Source organism: Takifugu flavidus, chromosome 4, assembly GCF_003711565.1.
Source record: "Takifugu flavidus isolate HTHZ2018 chromosome 4, ASM371156v2, whole genome shotgun sequence".
Lineage (NCBI taxonomy): Eukaryota > Metazoa > Chordata > Actinopteri > Tetraodontiformes > Tetraodontidae > Takifugu > Takifugu flavidus.
In genome coordinates this window covers 10,255,108-10,270,947 of record NC_079523.1, presented here as the reverse complement: position 1 = coordinate 10,270,947, position 15,840 = coordinate 10,255,108, and the positions used below count along the sequence as shown (strand labels likewise).

At 48.8% G+C, this 15,840-nt stretch overlaps 2 protein-coding genes across 7 annotated transcripts in view; both read right to left on the bottom strand.

Moving 5' to 3' along the window:
* Positions 1 to 6,825, bottom strand: part of celsr2 (cadherin, EGF LAG seven-pass G-type receptor 2) — a 35,785-nt gene extending 28,960 nt beyond the window's left edge. For 4 of the 5 annotated variants that reach the window (XM_057029554.1, XM_057029555.1, XM_057029556.1 and 1 more), the window contains exon 1: positions 2,996 to 6,824. In XM_057029554.1, the coding sequence (XP_056885534.1) occupies positions 2,996 to 6,536 (3,541 nt within the window). In that variant the 5' untranslated portion in view covers positions 6,537 to 6,824. Of the gene's footprint in view, positions 1 to 2,995 lie in introns of all 5 variants that reach the window. The other variant, XM_057029557.1, reaches the window with a different exon arrangement.
* An 847-nt stretch (positions 6,826 to 7,672) lies between these two features.
* Positions 7,673 to 15,387, bottom strand: capzb (capping actin protein of muscle Z-line subunit beta). 2 transcript variants are annotated; one of them, XM_057029759.1, is made up of 10 exons: positions 15,154 to 15,387; positions 12,682 to 12,771; positions 10,983 to 11,104; positions 10,322 to 10,435; positions 10,092 to 10,233; positions 9,871 to 9,987; positions 9,720 to 9,785; positions 9,544 to 9,620; positions 9,287 to 9,388; positions 7,673 to 8,755 (listed from the first exon to the last, which is right to left on the bottom strand). In XM_057029759.1, the coding sequence occupies exons 1-9, from the start codon at positions 15,154 to 15,156 to the stop codon at positions 9,295 to 9,297; spliced, it is 825 nt and encodes a 274-aa protein (XP_056885739.1). In that variant the 5' UTR covers positions 15,157 to 15,387; the 3' UTR covers positions 7,673 to 8,755; positions 9,287 to 9,294. The 2 variants fall into 2 exon arrangements, with proteins under 2 accessions (XP_056885739.1, XP_056885740.1); XM_057029760.1 differs by lacking the exon at positions 9,287 to 9,388.
* Positions 15,388 to 15,840: the final 453 nt, after the last annotated feature.

Genomic DNA, 15,840 nt, shown 5'->3' with positions numbered 1-15,840 from the left:
ACAGAACAGGGCAGCAGCATCTGCGAACCTGTGACTTCAAACCCTTCAAACCCAAATCCATCGGGCTCCGTCGGGGCTGCAGGCCATTAAAAAAGAGCTGCGATGGCAGCTTCAGATTTGATAGATTATTAGGGAATTTATTGGCTGTCATGGCTCCACAAGCACAGTGAGAGGTCAGCAGGACTGCATTGGCATTTAATGATTAATGTAGGGCTAATGTAGGGGCCAAAGCTATCAAAACAAGCTAAAAAAAAAATGTTTATGAAGTGCATTAATGCTTCACGGGCTGAACGTCAGGCTATCAGATAAAACAGGCTTCAAAAACAAGAACCTGAAGCCTTTCAGGCCTGTTCCTTTGTCTTGCTGATTTAGGTGGGTGAATGTCAACAAGTTGACGCTGAAATCGGCCACAAAGGACTTTGTCCTTGAAGCGTTTCTTGTCCCTGCAGATTCACACTCGGAAGAATCTCCCCTCCCAACAGCGACCATCTCGATCAACCTGCAGTCTGATGTGAGCTGAATCTAGCTGCTATCATTAGCTGCGGGAGTGTTTTTCTGGATCTCTGCGCTGGCGCTTGCATTCCGTGCGCCGTGGTTGATTGCGGCTCGGAACCACATCTGATTACCACGGGGGCCAAAATGTCCCGGAGATATGAATTAATGTGTTGCTGTTGCAGTGACAAAACAGCAACACAGAATACAACAAATCAGCCGCGTAATCAAAGCAGCAGCCATAATAACACGTTGTCTAATCAGGGATGATGAAGGATCAGCCACACTCGCTACGGGGAAATCATCAGCACCGGAAGAGGAGTCTTCGCCATCAAAGGCAAACACTTATTTATGCAGGCTCACGCTTGCCTGGGAACCTTATATCAAATCTTAGGAATGTCAACACCGGCCTGACAGATCTCAGGATGCAGAATCAGCAGATGTAATTCCACAGACAACAGCCAGCCTCCCGGTCTGCAGCGCGACCACAATCCTCTTTGTGTGCGACATGAGTACAGACGCCGTCATCGCCTTCATTTTATCTTCAACCTTCGACAGACCTCCAGTTTTCAGTGGAAGGCTAATTAGTCCACACATCAGTGTAATTAGAATTCCTCTGTATATTTTTTCCCCTCTTCCTCCCAAAGAATGAGCAGACACTCGCTCTAAATTGCTACGAATGCGCAATTAGAAGGCTACAACCGCAAATTTATGCAGCTGCACAAGCGGGGTCGCCACAGCCCGTGTTTGTCTGATGTGTAGTTAAAAGACAGAGTGTGGCTTTGCATAATCACACATATATTTATCATTTAACATAAAATGGGGAGGAATGCTACTGTTAATTTGTCCAAGCATCAACTGTGATGTTGTGACCCCAGCTGTCAACCTGCCCGACCGACGTCGTGGTTTTGTTTGCATCAGAAACATCAAACGTATCAGCGATTATCAAAATAATCGTAAGGAATATCCATGTGTTACCAAGGACGAGTGGGGGGAAAACTGGAAGTGACTGTAGCTACATTAGGACCGTTACATCCTTTTGAGTGCGAAGAGCGGTGCTCAGAAACTATATTAATCACAGTCCAACAAGATACAAAGAGCCCCATCAAAAATCGTCCATCATATGGGGCCTCTTAAAGAGCAGCGTGAGGAGAACAGATAATGGAAGACTTGGGAGGTCCCCGGGGGGGGAGAAGCCTTTGAAATTGGGGTCAGCATCATCTATAGGAGGAGCTTCCTCCAGCACAATCTCCTTCCCCAACAGCCAGCGCTGGTGAATTTTTCTGATACAGTACGACTGTATTTTCAAATATGTCCAGTGAAAACAACCTCCCACCCCCACCCCCCCGGTGCGCCTGCCTCCCACCCACCACCTCCTTCTGTCTCCTGCAGGGGTGCTGACACATGAACCCCAGCAGGTGTGAGACGAGCTGCGGAGACATCAGCCTCTAATTGGTCCTTGGTGGAGTCACAGCTGTTGCCCTCATCCACTAACCAGTATGAGCACCGCAGCTTTACCCCCCCCCTCCAATCGACAGCTCACTATTGGTCTCCAGAGGCAGAGTTCGTCTCCTATCCATTGTAAAGACTCCTCGCGCGGATGACCTAATAATCAGTTCCACCTCGGCGCTAACTGTGACCTCGACAGACAGTTGCCTCGTCCGACAGAATCAATGAAAACTCAAATGCGTAATCTGCGTCGTTCCGGGTAATTATTTGGCTTCATCTGTAACACTGAAACCCAATCTCCTAATAGCATTTCCTGGATCTGTTGGCCCTCTCCTTTCAGGCCCTGCCAAGGTCAAAGAAAAGGCAGATTTACGGCGGATCACGCTGCTTCGATAAGCTCCAGCCGAGGGTAACAACAGCAGACTGCCGCTCTCGGTGGGTGCATTTCGAGTTCACTCATATTTCAGAAAGGGGGGGAAGGTGAATGCAGGCATGGAAAGTTAAAGAGGTATCGAGGAAACAGAGGAGCGAGTGAGACCAACATCCCTGAAAGACCGTTCCATAAAAGCAACAACATCTGATTCTCACAGCAAGGACTCAAACTGACTCAGCCACAAAGTTGAGTTAGGTGTTTCGCAGTGATTTGTGGTTGGGGGGGGGCACGATCGGCCGGCCCACTGGAGTGTAGATCCCACAGGACGAAGATCTATTTAATCCTGAGCAACAGACAGAACTAAATCAGCCTTTTGTTACCATGGGAATCACTGAATGAGGAGCCCAAAAAGTGCAGAAGCTCCATTAAACTCTGAATGATTCTGCCTATCGAACCAACATCTGAAACATAAAGAGCGACTCATAATGAATCATAATCCCACTTTATGAACATTTCTATTAAAGGGAAATCCCTCCCAGCCCAGGAGGGACATCAATGTTATCGGTCCACAGTGAAGTGAAGCATGAGATAGAGGAAACAGGGCAGCAGCACACCTGAGCAAGGCGATTTTCACTCGCAGGGTGGAGTCTGAGATTACAAAGAGTTCTCTGAGAGTCTCACCTGACACCGAGATCCTCATGGAGGCCTCCAGGGGTCGGTTGTTATCCAGGGCCTGGCTTAGCTGGATCTCGCCCGTGCTTTGGTTCAAGAGGACCAAATTCAGCTCGTTGCCCACCTCGAAGCTGTAGTGGAGCTGATCTGAGATGTCGGGGTCGTAGGCGGGGATGCGTCCGATCACTCCGGTGGGGAAGCTGCTGGACTTGTCGGTCACGTAGTTGTTGAAGATGATCTGGAAGTTCTTGAGGACGGGAACATTGTCGTTCTTGTCGACCAGTTTGATGTGGACGGTCGCGCGGCTGACCAGGGGGGCAGAGGTGGCCTGGACCACAATGACGTACTCGTTCTTGGTCTCGTAGTCCAGGTCTATCAGGGAAGTAAGTTCGCCAGAGAAGATGTCCAGCTGGAAGACTTCGGGGATGTTTCCCTCCACGATTTGGTACATAATCTGTGCATTACTGCCTTCATCTGGATCTGTGGCTGAGACGTGTCCAACCACCAGGCCGATGGGGCTGTTTTCCTCCACCATGATGTCCAACTCGTCTTTCTCAAACACGGGGGGGTTGTCGTTCACGTCTAAGATGGTCACATGGATGTTCACAGGTGTTTTTAGGGCAGGAACGCCTTTGTCCACAGCAAAGGCTTGCAGGCTGTAAACCGGCACGTTTTCTCTGTCCAACCTGCGCAGCGTGCGGACAATACCGGAGGTGGATTCAATTATGAAATCTCCGTCACCGTCATCCCCGCCCTGAAAGGTGTAGAACACGCGCCCGTTGAGTGCCGAGTCTCTATCCGTGGCAGAAACCTGGACCACGCTGGTGAAAACTGGCACATCCTCCATCACGGAGCCAGTGTAGTGGTCTCTGAGGAAGCGGGGGGAGTTGTCGTTCACATCGTTGACCAGAATCTCCAGGTACGTGGTGTCAGACTTCTGCGGGATGCCGTTGTCACGAGCGGTGATGGCTAGCGTGTAGGAAACCTGGTCCTCGTAGTCCAGCTCCATCTGCGTGGTGACCGCTCCGGTGTCAGGGTCAATATCGAACTGAGGTATGCTGTCGTCCATGAAGTAGGTGATGCGCGCGTTCTCCCCCGTGTCTTCATCTGTGGCGCTTATTAGCACGACGGTGGTGCCCACAGACCGGTCTTCGTTGATGTTGACAGTGTAATGGGAGCTCTGAAACACAGGCCGGTGTGTGTTCGCATCGGTGACGTTGACAAACACTTTAGCCGTGTCAAAGAGCGTCCCATCGCTTGCAGTGACGGTGAGGACATATTGGCGTTCTAGTTTGTAGTCTAAAGGCAGCGCCAGCGTTATGAGGCCCCCGCCACTCTGGCTGGTAATGGAGAATCTGTTGCGGGTGTTTCCACTGGATATCTGATAGGTCACCACGCTGTTGATGTCCTGGTCCACGGCCGACACCGTCACCACGCTGGTCCCGATGGCAGCGTCCTCGTTGAGTCGCATGTAGTAGGCCTTCTGGGTAAACTCCGGGTTGTTGTCGTTGACGTCTAAAACGGTCATGCTGATGCTGGCCGACGAGGACATGATGGGGTAGCCCTGATCCCGCGCCTCCACCCCAAAGTTGTAGAAATCGACGCTTTCTCGGTCCAGTTCAGCCGCCACGACGATCCAGCCCGTGCTGTTGTTGATGCTGAAGGGGAAATTTGGCGTGGTGGCGGTGAGGCGGTACTCCAGCCGGGAATTGTCCCCGGAGTCCGCGTCCACCGCTTGAATGTGGATGATGGAGTAACCCAGTGGCACGTTCTCCAGCACCGTGGCCTGGAACGGGGTGCTGACAAAGATGGGGGCGTTGTCGTTCACATCCAGCACCTGCACTGTGACCAGGCCGCTGATGTTGGACAGCGGTGGCCGTCCCCCGTCCTGAGCTCTGATCCTCAGGGTGTATTCCTTGTTTGTCTCGTAATCCAGGTGACTCACAAGGTCCATTTTACCCGTCTGGGCGTCGATATAAAACTGCCCCCTGGTGTTCCCGCTCATGATGCTGAAATGAACCACGGCGTTACTCCCTCTGTCCTGATCTGTGGCCGTGACCTGCAGGATCTCCGTGTTGGGCGCCATGTCCTCTGGCACCTGGACCACATAGCGTTTCTCACTAAACTGGGGAGCGTTGTCATTGTCATCCTCCACTACAATGTGGACTGTGGCCGTGGCGCTGCGAGGTCCGGGGTCGCGACCCTGATCATTGGCCTCCACTAACAGCATGTAGGCCTCCACCTGCTCCCTGTCCACCAGACCCTTGGTGCGGATGACACCTGACCGCGAATCAATCTCAAAGACATCATTGGAGCCATTACTGTTGATGATGCGGTAAAGGATGTTACCGTTAACAGGCGCGTCTCCGTCAGTGGCCCTCACCGTTAAAACCTCGTAGCCGATTTCCAGATTCTCCCGGATGTTTTCTTTATAATCCTGCTGCTCAAACGCCGGGTCGTGATCGTTAGTGTCACCGACGGTGACGGTGAGGGTGGCCATGGCCGTACGGCGTGGAACGCCGTGATCCACTGCGGTCACACGGAACACATGGGTGTCTTTCGTCTCCCGGTCCAGCACCTCTACAGTGGATACGGCGCCGTTAGCAGGATCCACAGCAAAGAGGTTGTTTGAGCGGCTATCGAACAGAGCCTCGATGAAGTACTCCAGCCTGCCGGCCTCTCCCTCATCCACATCCACCGCTTTCAACACGACAACGGGCGTCCCGGCTGGTTTATTCTCTGCCACAGACACTTGATACATCGGAGGCTGAAACTGAGGGCTGCTGTTGATACTCCTCCTCCTCCTGCTGATGATCGCTGAATCGGACCGAGCTGCCTTCTTTAACAACTTCCTGAGGTGGCCCTCTCTGAACGGGCCCTGTCCCACACGCCAGTGGATGGAGATGAAGCTGACCTTAGCATTCAGCGCGTTTCTGGTGAGTATATCGCAGAGCAAATCAAATTCCATGAGCGCGTCCTTCCTCCAACACAGCGTTTCTGACACAAACAAGTTCCCCTTGGAGAAATAAAAGTCATGGCTGTTGGTAACTCTGCAGCGGAGTGGAGTTCCAGGTAGCAGACCCCCCACTGAAAATAAAGCTGAGCCTGCCTGATGGCACTGTGAGCGGTGGCGGTTGTGGTTGTTAAGCAAAGTGAGGACTTCCATGTCCCACTGGGGTTTCCTTTTAGGCTTGTTTGAACAGTTCCTACCGTGCACATGCACCTCGTACTGGCCGGTGAGGAGGTGTCTGTAGCCGGAATGCGTACAGTCGGCCACAGTGTACAAGGTGAAGGGGTTGTAGCGCAACAAGGGACACTTTATAGGGTCCGACACAAACACAACCCCCGCCGCCTCGTCGGCCTCCAGAAACCGCTCCGTGAATCTGGGCGAGAGTACCTGATCCAAGGAACACCGTGCGCCCCGCTCCACCTCCGCCACCACTGTCCTTGTCCGCGCATCATCGCTGATGTGAACGGTGTAACTGCGCGCCGGCGAAACCAGGTTGTAACACCAGACAATCAAGAGCAAATCCCATTTAACGAAGTGCATCGCTCCTCAGTTCGTGTTCAGTCTGGTCTCCAGGTGAGAATCTGCGCAGCGCTTTATTCCTTCAAACTTTCCGCCGGTGAGTTTCCCTTTGTTGCCCTGGAGCCATGCTCTCCGCGACGCACGTCTCTCCGAGCTCACCAGCGAAATGTCCAGAGGTAATGCAGCGGTAACCTCGGCCAGAGCGGGTCAGACACACACTCACACGCACATGCGCTGCGATAACTGCAGCCGCACCTCCGCTCCGTCCGCGCAACTTCGCTTGAATGGTAAAGATGGCTCCTGTTCCTCATGCGCCTTGAGGCTCCTCATTATCATAAACCTGTGTGTGTGTGTGTGTGTGTTGCGGGTGTGTGTTCTGGGTAGGGAGGAAGGGGGGCAGAGTCTAAAGGACCCCGAAAAGAACTTTTATTGGTCTAGAAAGAATAACTTACACAAGGTGTATTCCCAGAATATAACCTCCCATAACTTAAAAGATTTATTTTGACCGCTTCTTTATACTGTGTAAACATATATATATATATATGGTTTTTTTTCGGGGGGGCGTTAAGTGCCATAGGCCTTTGTAGTGTATCCACCATGAAGCTTATACATTAACTTGCGCATTCCTTCAACCAGTAAGTGGGGCAGTTTTTGGTTTTTCTTCCCCGCGCTGCGCATTGATCACAAGACCTGTGGAAAACGGAACATTATTTAAGAAAAAAATACTGACATGGATTTCTTTCCCACTGTCTATAAAGGTCAAATGAAACGTACTAATTTTGGTATCCAGATGTTGGCAAGCGTATTATTGAAAAAAAAATGAGTAAAATGAATACGTGGGGAATCACGAGAGTAGTTTTAGCAGGACGTGACCACAAAATGACAGTTCAGTGTCTTGTTAAGTGAATAAAAACAGATAATTGTGGTTTTTAGTTCGAGTAACTCAATTTGAGCGAGCTCATCCGATTGGATGACGCTGCAGCGACATCCAGTGGACCGACTGTGGAATTACATCTTTCTGCTGAGCAGCTGTTAATTATGGTTCGTTCGTATTTTAACTTTTAAAGAGGATTAATCATTTTTCTGTTCAATATAATCAGTCAGTCTTCAAAAGCTCAATTAAATCAAAACATCCATACTTTAGGAACTAGGCAGGATAGCTTTTTTACTGTTTTTATTGTTGCTGGAGGCTCTAATACAATATGAATAATAAGCTTTACAAAATAAAAACAAAAATACAACAAAAGATTCCCCTTTGCAGCGGAAACAAGTCAAAAGTTTCCGCTGCAAGACAAACAGTGACCCCCAACAAAGACGTAGTAGGTGAGAAAGGAGAAGTTTAGAAGCAGAAAAGAGGTGGGTGGGGGAGTAATGTTATACACAGTGGTGGTGGGGCGGTGACGTGTGGGTGATAATAACAGTCGGACCCCAGGTTTGATAAAACTACGCTCTCACTCACTGCACCCCCCCATGCTTCCACGCAGGCTAACATGCGCGTGGACAGAATGGAGAAAAAAGCAGAAAACGTCGAAAGAGGAGCGAAGGCTGCCCACGTTTCCACACTCTACACTGCTTTGAATAATGGCAGGGATACGGGGAGGTTAATAGTTCTATACAAATATATCGTGAGGGTGTAGGAGACAAAAAATAAATTTTATTCCAATAACAATGACCGCAGCGGCGAGCCTACATCCAGCAGTCTGTGTCCATAACCCCCGTTACAGAGGAGGAAGAGGAGGGGCATGATCATTCGTTTTACACTGACTACGGATGCGTAGCCAAGCCAAGAGGACATCAGGGATTATTACTACGATCACCCCCACACTGTAAGATTATCGTTAACCGTGGTTATACTATCAGAACATCCATAACACACGGGAGAAAAGATGGAGAAGGGGGATGAGGAGACAGTGGAAGTGTGATGAACGACTTCACGGTGGATGAGATGCACGGGGGAAAAAAGGAAACCGGATGGAAAACAAAAATAAAAAGCAAAGCATTTTCTCCTTTTTTTTAATTTCTTTTCACAAATAAACAAGTTTGCGGCCATGAAATAGGCGTGGAGGGAGAACTGTAACGAAACAGAAAACATGGCAGAGAGAAGAGAGAGAGAGAGAGGAAGAGAGAGAGAGGGAACAAAACAGTAGCATCTCTAGGGGTTCTGCTTGCGTCTGAGTGCGTCCACCAGGTCGACCCTTAGAGCCTCCTGCTTTGACTTGTCCTGCAGAGCCTGAACACTCCTGTGGGGGGGGCAGAGAGGAGAGACACATCAGTGCACAGCAGAGCAACTACAGGAGGCTGGGGAAAGCCCTGCAGTGTCACGCTCCTTTCTTCTGTGGGTGAGTTGCATCCATCAACACATGGGGGTTAGACACACTGCACACCTCAACCATTAGAAATTCTGTTCTCAGGCAGTTTAAGTCAATGAGACAACTATCGATAGTGGTCAGGTGTCTGATAACCAGTAGGGTAAAACCTGCAGAACATGCTGATGCAGCTTCGTCTCAACCTTCTGAGGAGCGTGCAAACACACACGCACAGGAGGAAACACACTCTGAAGATCCTCTACATTTCTGCACTTTCTACAATACGGGCTCAGACAGCACCTGAAGACGTGAGTCTATTATTTTAAAACACTTAATGTGATACTGATTAATTAACAAAATAGGAGTTGAAGTCGATTTGTTTGATATGAAGGTTATTTGCTTGTTACACACGGGGAGTCGTTCCTCAAGTAAACCCACACGTGGTTCCACCATGCAGGAATGTACCTCTGAACCTAGTCAATGAAGATCTGACGCTGGGTGAGGACTTGTGACAGCTCCTTCTGGAGCTGCCGGTACTTTTGGTTATCGGGCAAAGACTCAATAGATCTGGAGCACAGAGTGGAGGAGAGGCGACAGGGGGGGTGGAAATCAGCCAGGAGGAGGACGGCAGTGATGAAAGGTCAGAGAGACAACGAGAAGCTTCCTGCAGACTCACACCGCTGCAAAGGGTCAAAGGTCAGACTAATAACTCCGTGTGTTACCTGAGGCTGTTGACAATGTCCTTAGTTTTCCCAAAGTAGATTTCATTCAGTGTGGAGCGAATCTTGTTCTCCATATCCTGAAGGCAGAATGAAGGTGGGTTTAACGCTTATGTTATTTCACTGCATCCCCACGGTCACGATCAATCTTTTAAAAAAATATTAGCTGCTAAACTGACCTCGACGAGCCGGCCGATATTGGCGATATGGGGTGAGGACTCTCCGACTGTATCATCCTTCTCCATCTGCCAAAAACATGTGAACGGATTTGAACCGGCGGCGACTTCAGGACACAGCGGCAGTTCACTGGGGGGCGGCTGAGCATCATACCTGTCTTGTAAGGCTGCCTCCCAGGTTCATAGTACCGGAACCAGATTTGGTTGTCTGGAGCCACAGCATGACAGTGGAGGTGAGTTTATAGTGAGCAGAACGACCGCTGGACTTCTCCTGCATGGAAAAGAGTCGGCTGATCAGCAACGGCGGAATATTTCAGTAGGATAGCCAAACAGCGCGGAATGGATCCCAGCACACCCCCGGGTCAGCTGTCTCACCTGCACTTCCACCACATGGATGGAGTCCCAGCATCCTTTGATCTTCTTGGATCCATCGCCGGCCTTCTTGATGAGAATGACTCCAGCAAATCCATGATCCAAGTCCCAGAGGTACACAGAGGAGACACCACCCTCAAAATAGCTGAAACAACAACGGGGAGGAAGGGGGGGGGGCGTCAACAGAACGTGACACTCAGCGGTGGTTAAAACGCGCACGGCCGGCCACTCACAGGTCTCTGTACTGATCAAAGGCGTTATTGGCTTCAATCTCCAGTTTCCTCAGGCGGTCTGAAGGCATTGCACCGTCTTCAATAGGAGGGTCGTACTTGTTACTCCATGGAGATCTGATGGGTTAAAGAAAGACAGAATTCAGGGTTAGAGAAGATTTTTGATCATTTCTACACCGAGTCCTGTCAACAGCTGAGCTTCCTGGTAGAGCATTTTAAAATCAGTAACAATTTAGTTCATCTGTTAGACGCTGTTATGTGCCTCTAAAATTTGATACCAGAGATGAATGTGCAATGCATGAGCAATATCTGACACCTAAACCACCCGAGAGTGCAGTGGCGCACAGGAGGGGTGAGCTTAACAGGTTCAAAGACATTTTTTCTTCCAAATAGGCTTCATATTTTTATACATTCAGCATTTCCTATTTTTTCATGTGAATTTTTTTTTAAAAAGTTGCACTTTGGCAACAAAGCACATTTCTCTCTAGATTTTCTAAATCTCTGCTGCAGACTTATACAACCATTTTTAATTATTTTGGCAGTTATGTTCCAATATATACCAACAGCATCATAATAATACACCGCAATGAATGGGGCCAAAACAATTGTCTGCAGCCAAAGGTCCGATAGGGTAAAGGGGTGGAGGTGCAGTTATGAAATCGACCTGTAGGAGTCGCCGTCTCGGTTATAATCGCATAGCAGATAGTCTTTCTCCACGACCTTGTCTCTGGCAATCTTCAGGGGCTGGTCCACGGAAGACAGAAGGTCCTCGCACAGTCCGGGCACCTGGAGACAAACACAGATGTGGGATGCTACAGAAAAGGGGACTTCAAATGGACGGAAACGCCGACTTTCCTCAGGGGCAAAACAAACAACATGTTCTGAGATCCTGGAAATTTTGCAAACACAAAAATGCAGGACGGAAGAGTAGATTTTTGGTTCGTTTTCCACTGAATGATTTCGTGGTAGGTGAGCGTGAACTTGTGCTGTTCTTCACTTTAAACCTCACTCATGCTACAGCATTAGGAAATATCTGAGACATACTAATTCCTTTCCACAGTCATATTAAAGCCACGTCTTCATCCCCAAAACAGTGACAACAGAGACAAAATGTCCACATGCCGTTAGTTCAACGCGTATTTCGGTACCATCTATTCTTGTACACACTGTGGAAGAACACAGGCAGCAGCTCAGAATAGACCGGGGAAAGACAGGTAGTGAGATTGAGGAGATATGGAACAATCGGGAGAGGCTGAGGAGAGTTCAGGAGGAGGGTGGAGCCCAAAACTGCTGGGTTGCCGAGGTGATTGACAGCCCTGATAATGATCGCTAACAAGCAAACGTAGTGAAACGGCGAGGAGATTTTGTCCAGGATGTGAAAGGTAGGGGTGAGGAAAGAGGAAGGTAAGCAAGCGGGGGTCTGATCAGACTGAAAGCAGAGCCAAAACAACGAGGAGCCGTGGAGAGACAGGTGGACGTGCAATCTGATTTGTGAGGTGTTCGCAGCTGCAGTTGTCCAACGTTGGGTCCGCTAAATAAAAATCTATAAGATGGAAAACATCAGCAAAACCACAGAGAATGCACATTTAAGATGCTGCATCAGAAGGAAACGATATTTTTAGTGAATTCAAAACTGACCGCAGTGATCAAAGAAATCTGACTGTAAGAAAATTAAACTTGGATGGAAGTCAAACATTATCGAACATACTCGGAGGGAGTTTTGGGCCCGTTTGGCCCGTTTAGTCTCTTTTTGACAAGTGTGACCTGCAAACAGGATCTGATCTCAAAGACTTTTACCCTGACTTGAGTAAAGAAAGCCTCTAATCTGCACCTTATCTCCGTTCACCTGCATGTGGCTGCACGCATGTGAAAACGCCCTGAAAATAAACCATGCAGCACTGTTGCAACGCTGGTTGGACACTTCAGGTGTGAGGTTTGATTCTCCAGTAATTCCACGTCGGACGGCCCCCAGGCTGGCGATCCACAAAGACCGGCCTTCCTATTAGATTCTGATTGTCCTGCAGCTCAGTTACAGAAGATCTAGACACCGGAATGTAAAGACAGGAGCTGCCGCTGACACTTTAAACCACCTTATTTTTCCTTCACACGACATGGAGACAATCATCTCTTTGTGTCCACCTCAAATCACGCCAGTAAACACGTGGGCAGCGGCGTGATTTCAGGAACCGGAGGTGTGAGCGCGTCTGTGACTGGTGGTTTCTGCAATGGTGACGACGAACTGCTCACACAAACAATAGCACATTTGTTCCATCCGCTCCTTATTTAACCACACATTTGAACCCTTATCAATCATTGATGTGTTGCGTGGGTGCGTTTGGTGAGGGAGGCAGGGCAGCACTTACCAGGTCAATGAGGTCACTGAGGTTCTTCTCGATCTGCTGAGGAGGCAGACGCCTCATCAGGTCCAGAGCACAGTCGAGCTGCTTTTCAGTCTGCGGCAAACACAGATAACAACGCGGTTGTGCTGTCAGACACTGCTTGTTTTAGTTCTTCTAAATCAAACACAGCTTTGAACAGGCAGAAATCCACCCCATAATGTACCGCGCATGATCTTTGGGAGGAATGAGCGTGGCGTGCTTGAAGGAAACTAAAAACAATTCATCCAACAGGCTTTATTTTGAATTGTGACCTGGGATCAGCTCCGATTCCCATGCTTCTCATCTCTCACTTTCAGGGACTTTATCCTGTTAAGATGAGGCAAATCCGCCGTCCAAGCGCGACACGGATGTTGGAAATGTGGGTGGGAGTGTGGAGGGGAAAAAATGGAGAACTATAAAGCTATGGGCCAAAACTAAAAACCCATCTGGGACCACTGGAGCCGATTCCTTTTTTGGTTGCATGTTTGAGTTGTTTATCGAAACTTGTTTTATTATGTTCAGGCGCTCAACAACACTGAACGCGGCCAACGGTTACACAAAATTTAAGTTTCGCAAAGCTAAAGTTTTGTGCTTCCAAAGGAACAATCTCGTAGCCCGAAAACTCCAATTTCTTCCGGCTGTTCCGAGACATTTAAAACATTACTTATTACGTATATAAAGTTAAATTCTGACTAATGAAGCATGTGTTCACGGTGCTACGCTCTGGTGAGACAACTGCAGAGCCTTGTATTGCCCCATGAGGCTTCATTTGCCTCAAAAATGCAGCGTGCAGCAGGATATTAAAGGGTGGGGGCAAAGACCAGCCACAACATGAACGTCTGGGGAATGTGTAGGTGTAAAGAAACAAAGGCTAAAGTGGTTTCTCACGGAACTTGGAGAGTTAACCACCACACAGCTTTAAGTTTCCTTATACTATTACTCCTTTGGACATGAGATATTAACAGCCTGCAAACATGAAACGCTGAAAAATGTCTCTTAGGAAGCTAAATCAATGCCAACAGAGTGTGGAAGCATAAGAAGCTGCTATGCTATGGAAACAAGCTATGTTTTTTTTATTTATTATAATGCCAGTAATCAATAAGCCAACAAAAGAGTGGGCATATTAGTAACATCTGGATCTTGGAGACTAGGATAAAATCTACTGTTGACTGAATAAGGAATTAAACTAACATACATCAAAAGTAGGGGGGAAGGGGGGGGGGGTGACCAGTATACCAGCCATCCCATAAAGCCTTCAGTGCATTGAAGACAGCTTGGATGCTGATGTAATGTCAATAAACCAGGTCAATAAAACTAGCTTTTTAACAGAAAATTCTCTCGTATCCACAAGCTGGTCAAATAACAACTACGTGTTATAAATTGGTGATCCCTCTTTTTGTAAATAATTGTCGTGAGCCAAAAGCAACAGATTGGTTACATAGGGAATATCTCCCCTGCTGTTTCCCCCCTCTTCTGCGGCACTTTCAGCCCATTTTTAAAACATGTCACCCTGATAAATCCATCTGCTCTACGAAGCACCTGCAATCCTTGACTTAATGGTCAACAGCTCTGCGTTATAAACACAGATAAACTCTCAGGCCAACAAGCGCTGGGGTCACGGGGGAGTCCTGAGGCTGCAGGACAGATTAGCTGATGCACGACTGAGGGACTGTCTGTGGAGGGAGAGCAGCTGCTCGACTCAGCTCTGGTGTTAGACATCTTGGGACACATAGAGACACAAATCACGACTATAAACCGAGCCTGAACTCATGACCTGCGGGCTTCAAGTCGAATGCGAGATCAAACACAACTAAGACAGGGAAGGGGGTTCAAAAGCACAAGTAAACAAAGGCGTCAAGCAGACCAGGAGGAAAAAACCTTAACAGTTTCTGCAGAAAAAAAACAAACAAACTTAAGTTGCAGCAAAACCTGCAGGACAAGAAACGCGGGCGGCTGACAGCCCGTCATGGATGGGAACAGGAGGAGCGAGCAGGCTTATTTTAGCTACAGGCAACCCGGCACCTGACTATTTTAGCAGTGTGCATGTTCACAGCTGGAAGGCGTTGCCAGTTTGTGTGTGCGTGTGTGTGTAAACTGTTATAGTTGACTTCCTCACTGTATACGAACGTATGCGGATTGCAAAACACCCCGAACTAACTTCGTGTCCTACGGGGCACATAGCCTCGCTAGCAGAGAGCTAACGAGTAAAAGCCTTCAGTCGTTAGCTTGTAGCTTAGCCGCGATGCTAATTGTGATGCATCCGGATCATCTACGTTTTGCCCGCTGGGCGATGTTGTGTTTACGGTTCGATAAACGCCCGTAACGCCCGGCCCCGCAGCCGGGGTGACAGCTAGCGCCTCCGGCTAGCATTAGCGCTAGCGTCACTAGCCGTTGACGGCTCGTTAGCAGGAGCCCCACCAAAATCATCTTCCCCACCAAGCTCTCCGCGGCCCTTACCATGTCTGCGGTGGTCTTGGCGGGGCAGGGAGAGCGTGATTCCAACGATGGCTGAACACCTTAGCCTCAGAGCGGGTTAGGAACTCTCTGCGTTCGTCTGTTGTATTTTCTTTAGTTACGATGTTTTGTTCGCCTCTCCCTCACTGAACCCAGCCCCGTCAGCGAAATCCACTTCCTCAACCGGGCTACAGGAAGGAGGCTGCAGGGCCCGGTTGTACATCCGGGTCATTCCGGGCTCTTCCTGCAGCAGCCAATAGCGTGAGAGCACAAAATGCATTGCCAAGTATGGAAAGAGGAGTGGTGCACAAAATGCACGGTCAAAAGGCACAAGTTTGTAAAGCTTTTCCCCCACAACTTTTACCTTCAACTCTTCATAAGCAATTCTATTTATTGGCATAGTCTACTGTTCCTTACTCCTGCCGGACGCATTGTTTGTCCGGATATTTGGGAGACATCCTACTGGATTGGGCAACATGTCCCGGTGACTCAGTAATGCCAGTTATTCCGTTTAATTTAATTTATCCCTCCAACATCTCACGCCGTTGCACGGACAGCTGCCCTCATTTTTGTGAGGGAGTCAGTCTGAAAGTACAATTTTGTACTTTTTATTGGAACAAAATCGCAGCACCACTTTGCTTTTTGTTGCCTAATTTTACACGGTGAATCCCCCATTCTCTCGCCCACATA